Raw genomic sequence first — 7,059 nt, forward strand, 5'->3', positions numbered from 1 at the left:
AATTGATTTGACTGTGACATGGATGACTAGACATCAGGACTGAGCCCGTGTGCCACTCAAACGTACAATATGAATACAGCCTTCAAAAGCAGAGGTAGATGTCGGGAACAGTGATGAGCGATTTCAAAGCACAGTCACGTTTGTGCCAACAGGGTGCTTCACTGGGTAGTGACTGAGCTCAGAAAGGGAACGCCTTTTCAAGTGACTGTGCACCGTGGTGCTAGATTTCTGCCACATCGTATATAGATATTCTGGCTAGAAACAGTTAACAAGTGGATAGGGAAATAGCATTGAGTGAGAAGTGATTTGTGATTAAGGCTGATTTATATGTTATGTCACTGAATTCGATAGTCTGAAGGCTATTGAAGAAGCAGTTTCATTCAGAAAGCTTTGAGAAAATGTCACATAACTCTTCCAGAACTGTTCACTGCTTGTTTGATGCCCATGACCTGAGACATTCATGAAATGTAAAAGTGTTGGTTTTTTTTTTTTTTTAATTTAAAAAAAAAAAAAAAAAAAAGGAGCCGGGCGGTGGTGCCCACGCCTTTAATCCCAGCACTTGGGAGGCAGAGGCAGGCAGATTTCTGAGTTCGAGGCCAGCCTGGTCTACAAAGTGAATTCCAGGACAGCCAGGGCTATACAGAGAAACCCTGTCTCAAAAAACATTAAAACAAACAAACAAACAAAACCTTCAGAGACTGTGTGATTGAGCATTTCCACCCTGTCTTAGTCAGGGTTTCTATTCCTGCACAATCATCATGACCAAGAAGCAAACTGGGGAGGAAAGGGTTTATTCAGCTTACACTTCCACATTGCTGTTCATCACCAAAGGAAGTCAGGACTGGAACTCAGGCAGGTCAGGAAGCAGGAGCTGATGCAAAGGCCATGGAGGGGTGCTGCTTACTGGCTTGCTTCCCCTGGCTTGCTCAGCTTGCTTTCTTATAAAACCCAAGACCAACAGCCCAGGGATGGCACCACCCACAATGGGCTGAACCATCCCCTATTGATTACTGATTGAAAAAATGCCTCACAGCTGGATCTCATGGAGGCATTTCCTCAAGGGAGGCTCCTTTCTCTGTGATAACTCCAGCTTGAGTCAAGTTGACACACAAACCCAGCCAGCACACACCCCAAGCAAGTTGTCCACGCACAGTCCATGCACAGGGGTTGGGAGGATCCCAGGACAGAGGGACAATTTTCAAGCTGGCTTCTGAGAAATCCCATTTCCCCTTTGGTTTTGTCTCCGCAGGACCTGGAGGACTAACTTACCCAGGGGGGCCTGTGCTCTCTTACTCACCTCTGTGGATCACGACCGGGCCCCCGTGGCGGGGGTGAGGGTTAATGTGCTCCTGTCCAGATATTTGATTGAACCCTGCGGGTCAGGAAAATCCAAGCTTACCTACATGTGCAGAGCTGATTTAAGGTACATTCTGATCCCGACCTTTGGACGTGGGGATGGTGATGCAGGAGGTGCAGACTTTCCATATAATTCCAAGAAAGGGGACATGAGTCTGTCACTGTGGTTTGGAGACCTAATAAACGATAATACATATGAAGCAAAACCTTGGTGTTTGCTGTCCATTTGGGTACTGCTTCCAGTCTAGGAAATAACGCTACTAAAGCGCCGTGAGTTTGGTAGATTCATCACAAATTTAAAGCCCCAGGAAGTAGTATACTTTATATTGAACCAACAAGTAGATGCTGCCTACTTTATAATGGAAGGTGTTTGAACAGTGTGCATGTTTTGCTTTGTGCGGTAAATGAACCTAATTCTTCAGATATAAAAATGTCCAAGATCAACTAGTGACTGCTCACTTCATAAAAAAAAACCTCCCCCTTTGTAAATTTCAGTTACCTAATGCCATCTGTATCTATGATGCATGCTGAAGCTGTTTCTAAGCAGGGTCGCTAAGTGTTATCCAGTATCCCTGGTATGCAGCTTTAAATGGTGTTCCTTGGAAACCTTCTGGGCCTAAATGTGTAATGGGAGTGCTGACAAAAAGCAATCCTTACTTTCACGTGTTCTTCACGGAGGATTGACAATAGGTATACAGCACTTGAGAGGCTGAGGCAGACCAGTCACAGTGAGTTCAAGGCCAGCCAGGACTACATAGCCAGGGCAGCCTGGACTACATAGAGATACTGGGTCAAGAGAGACAGAAATGCCAGTAGGCACCTTTGGCACAGCACAGTAGTGAAGACTTTTTCTCTCAATCGTGAGGTCCTGAGCATAATCCTCATAGTGAAAATATTAAAAAAAAAAAAAAAAAAAAAAACAAGACTGCCTTCGTTGTTTCTAATTTAAATAACTCACCAGCTTTTCTTTCTGTGTGACAGGGGCCACATGCCGGAGTGGTACTCAAAATCTTTTGGACATTTGTGTGCAGCCGAAGTGGTAAAGATCCGAGACTCCTTCAGTAATCAGAACACTGAAAGCAAGGACACGAGATCTAGGTGATAACCGACGTGAATGAAGCACCCGTGTCTGCAACCCGGGCAGTTGTTGCTATTGCCTTGCCAGTCCTTGGAAGAAGAGGTCATCTGGGTCTGATTGACTGTAGAGATTTGACACGTTCATAAAGCTGCTTCCTGTCTGTCTTAGGTCTATGTGGTAGACCTTGACTGGAATATATAACACTTGGGGGCAGGGGTGGGTGGTGGGGTACCTGTATTATTCAGATTGCTTCTGAGAAGCAAGAACTTTTTCGGCGCGTAATGGAAGATAACGAAGAGGTGTCGTTCTTTTGTGACGTCAGCGTATGTGTACCTATTCCTTTGTTTGCCGCGTACTGAGGGACCGATGTATCCACTGGAATAGTTGGTACTCTCGGACAGGTTTTCTCACTGAGATGAGCAGAGAAGGGTTTGCACAGAGGAGTGTGAATGTGTGTGTTGCTGGCTGAGTGGCACGGATGAAGGGATGGGATGCAGTGTCTGGCACACTGAGATGTTCCGCAAAGGATGCTGATCTACCAGGTTTAGCTCAACCTGGAATAGCTGACTACCCAGGGAGCCACCCAGACAGGGAATCCAGCTTCCTTCTTCACCCGCCCCCTCCAGGGTTATTAAGCATTTTTTTTTTCTTTTCTGCAAACCTTTGCTTTCCCATAAACTGTAGCTTCCCCATGACTAGGAATTTAACCATAAGACTAGTTCAGGACTAAGCATCAGGCTTCCTTCCCTTCTTTGATTGGCTCCAAAGGCTTTTATTTAAGTGAGATGGAAAAGCTGAATGCTGACCCACCCACCCATAAGCAAAGTATCAACGCTTTCTGATTTCCAGTCCTGGGTGCTGAACCCAGAGCCTTTTATGTGCTGGGCAAGTGCTCTACAGTTTTCACTCTTTATTCTGAGACAGGGTCTCCCCATGTTGGCCAGGCTGGTCTTGAACAACCGCCTCACTCTATAGCCCAAGTTATCTAGGTCTAATAGTTGGGATAAGGGGCTCAGCTCAGTTTACCTGCTACAATTCATAGTATAGTGTTGCTTGTGACATAAACTCCAAGATACACAAGGGAGCACAGGGAACTATGTCCCCAGCAGGTCTAACCCAACCAAGCACAAGAGGCTGTTAATGGTGGGTGGTGGTGTCGGTGTTCCTGACGGCTATGTGTGTATTTTAATGGGGTTTGTCCTCATCCACAAATAATTCATTTTTTGTTATTTTTCCTGTGTTTCATTTTTTTTCTCTCCCTCTCTCTCTCATTATGCCCTTGAACTGTATTTTAGTGATAGTGGGGGATAGTAATCTCAGTGAAAAGCAAACAGCGCAGGGTTTTGGAAAGGTGGTCTTTATACAGGTTTTACTGTAATGGTAAGGATTGACTCGAGACAGTATTAGTAAATTTATTTTGTATGGATCAAAACAGTGAGTACCGTATGAATGAGAGCTGAAGAAGGACTTTTATTTTGTTATAACATTGTTACCTTGTCAGTATTATTTCAAAGGTTCTTTGAAGAATGGGGGGAGGGGTCAAAGTAGAGTTTTAAAGGCTGAGTATTTCGAATTATCAGTGTTGCTTTGTGAAGATATGTGTGTGTGTATATTCAACTTTGATGGCTTCCAGATCTGTAAGATTGTATGCTGTATATACCGTTCTATTGAGAAACATGTACACATGTCTGTCTACTGTGCTTTCAGACATAGATAAAGCATGATAAAGATTATTATTTAAGATATACTTGTATTTATACCTCAGATATTCTTTCGGGTTTTGTACCTCAAGGTTCCCCTCCCCACATTGTAAATACACTTTAAATGAATACAGTTTTAGAGAACAAAAGAAAAAAATAGAATAAATAAAGGAAGAGGTTTATAATTTGCCCTATATCTGTACAGAGTATATTCGGTAAGTGCACTATTAAACGTCTAAGGGAAGAGTCTGGCCTGCTCTCTGACTTACACCTTCCTCGCCCTTAGAAGCAGGGATTGCAAAGCTTAGCCCCCCCCCCCCCCCCGTGCCAAGCAAAGTCCAAAGATACATCAGCTAAAAGAGAAGTCAGACGACAATGACGAATCATTCCAAGGCCAAGCTGCAACTGAGCCACTCACCCACCAACAGGAAAGCTTGGTGAAGGTTCAGGAAGCCTGGAGAGTCTCTCCAGACCAAGGTCAGAAAGGATGCCCAGAGGAGGTTCCAAGAACGGAGCAACAGCAACGCAACGATGCTTAGAAGCAAAGGAAAGGTCACTGATGCGTCCGCAAGAGGTCTCTTTACCATGTTTGATTTTCCTGTTGAAGGGATTACCTACGTCTGGCCAGAGGAGAGAATTCAGAGCACGGGACTTTCCAAGAACTGGGGTTAATAACATCTTGTTACTGTGGCCACGATTTGTCCCCGTGATGACTCTCGGGTCTAGATTGTGAGTTCTTCAAGGGCAGGCTCATCTCCTGCACATCTTTATACTTCTTTACAGCAGCTGTCAGTGTTTTGTACTTGTAGACAACTAATAAATTGATCATTTGCTAAAGAATACTGATTGAGTTTGCTTCTCTTATTTTTTAAGAGACAAAAAGGTAGCTTAACATGACCCTTAAGCCCTCACTCCAGTTCATCGTTTCCATCCTTGCTTTGGTTTGGGTTTTATTTTCAATATTTTGGTTGAGATGGGAATCTTCCTATATTAGCCGAGGCTAACCTCTGACTCACTATTTAGCTCAGGCTGCCCTTGAACTTATGACACTTCTACGTCAGTCTCTTGACTCCTAGAATTATAAGCCTGTGCCACTATGCCTAGGTGCTGCCCACTTGGAAATTGCAGTGACTAGAAATTGGTAAGCATAGGAGATGTTAAACTTTAAACTAAAATAGATGGCATGGCGACTTCTCTGTATGTTAATTCTAAATCAAAGAGTTCTTTGTCGAGCCTGGTGTGATGGCACATGCCCTTAATACCCATGCCAGGGAGGCAGAGGCAGGAAGATCTGTGAATTTGAGGGAGCCCTGTCTACTTAGTAAGTTATAGGACTGCCAAGGTTAAATAATAGACCCTCTTGCCTTTGTTCTAGGCATTGAGGTCAGCCTCACACATACAGAATAGACATTCTACCACTAAAGGACCTCCCCTGACCCTCTGATGGACTTTTTACCAGTTTCCTATGTCAAATAACTTGTGATGTCCATTTACAAGAGGTTTAAGTTTGTTAGTGTTTACCTGAGTCAGAAAGCAGGAAACCTTGTAACTGTCTAAAAGGATTTTTTTCCCTTTTGTCTTTGCAGACAGCTATACAAAATAAAAGCCTCTTGGTCCAGAATACCTATATCTATATTATGTGAAAAGCCCTGAATCCCTAAATTATAAGCGGGTTCTGGACACAGTGACCAGTGTGGCATAGTTTACATGCCCCAGATGCAGAGTTGTATTGCCTTTCCGTCATGCATTTGTAGCTTTAAGCAAAGCTAGCACACCCTGCCCCATGCTCTTAAAACCTACCTTTGCGTCTTTCTGTCTTTCTAGAATCCGGAAGAACCATGACAAATCAATCAAGCTGTACGTAAAGCAGCTCTTAGCATGCTGAAGCAACTGCTGCCCTGTCTGTCACTCCATCACCGAAAGATCAAAGAGGAGTTAAATAGGTCAAGAGAGATGTGAGGCAAAGTTTATCTTGACAGCCGGTGAAATATCATAATAGCTCTCTGTCCAGCCAACCAAATAAATGATTTCAAACCCACTAAGGTTCCACGTGTCCTCCTCGTGGAGCATAGAAAAGTGTGACTCCCAGTTTGCACACAGAGACAATTAAATGTCTTCTGGTTATAACTTACCAGTTGTTCAATGATACAAAGGGACACAGAATCACGTGCTTTTTCTCAAGCTACAGTTGATAACTGTTTTTCTGGTCTTTTGAATTCTTTCCATGATATCTTATTATGCCTTTGCCACCATGCAGGAGCTCCATGAACTGATGTGGAGATAACTTAAAGGTGCTTTCAAAACCAAAGGGCTAGTCACGAGTGTGAGACAGGCTCAAGCACACAGGAGTGCTTATAAGACATAAATCCTGAAGAATGAGATCATTGGTGCGAGTGTCAGTTTGGTGTTTCATTGGAATGAAATTTGCCTAAGGAATTTAAATTCCCCAAAAGCCCTCAAAAAGCCAGTGACTGGGGTAACTCAGATAGCCCTGTACATGTGCAATAAGTTCAGGCTCGTTCTTTGTGGGTGGGAGAGCAGCGTGATGCTGGTGAAACCGGGAGGATGACCAGTCCTCTGCAGCCTGAAAATCTGCACACTCATGTTAGCACCTGCAGCCCAGAGAACCTTTGGTGTGTGTACAGAGATGCAGAGAGCAGCCAGTCTGCCCAGATGGGTCCAAGGCTGTGTTGACACCTACAACGGATCTCTCTGCAGAGATTTCTCATGTCATTGGGCTTTACCAAGGGAAAGGGAGTCGGTCACCCACGGGAGCTATGTGTCTTTCTTTTTCCAGTTAAGATACAAAATATCTTGGAAAGGAGGTCTGTACTGTTCTTCGACTCTAAGAAAGCTTTTATCAATCACAGAGAGTAACTTGGAGGGGCTGGAGAGATGGCTCAACAGTTAAGAGCACTTGCTGCT

General features: G+C 44.1%; 1 protein-coding gene across 5 annotated transcripts in view; it reads left to right on the top strand.

The window, feature by feature from the left end:
• Dlc1 (DLC1 Rho GTPase activating protein) overlaps positions 1-4,974 on the top strand; it is a 430,556-nt gene extending 425,582 nt beyond the window's left edge. For all 5 annotated transcript variants that reach the window (XM_029480999.2, XM_021169372.3, XM_085844015.1 and 2 more), the window contains 2 exons: positions 1,250-1,423; positions 2,338-4,974. In XM_029480999.2, the coding sequence (XP_029336859.1) occupies positions 1,250-1,423; positions 2,338-2,458 (295 nt within the window). In that variant the 3' untranslated portion in view covers positions 2,459-4,974. The remainder of the gene's footprint in view (positions 1-1,249; positions 1,424-2,337) is intronic.
• The last annotated feature ends 2,085 nt before the right edge of the window (positions 4,975-7,059 follow it).

This window comes from Mus caroli, unplaced genomic scaffold (assembly GCF_978045245.1).
Source record: "Mus caroli unplaced genomic scaffold, Mus_caroli_1 scaffold_10, whole genome shotgun sequence".
Lineage (NCBI taxonomy): Eukaryota > Metazoa > Chordata > Mammalia > Rodentia > Muridae > Mus > Mus caroli.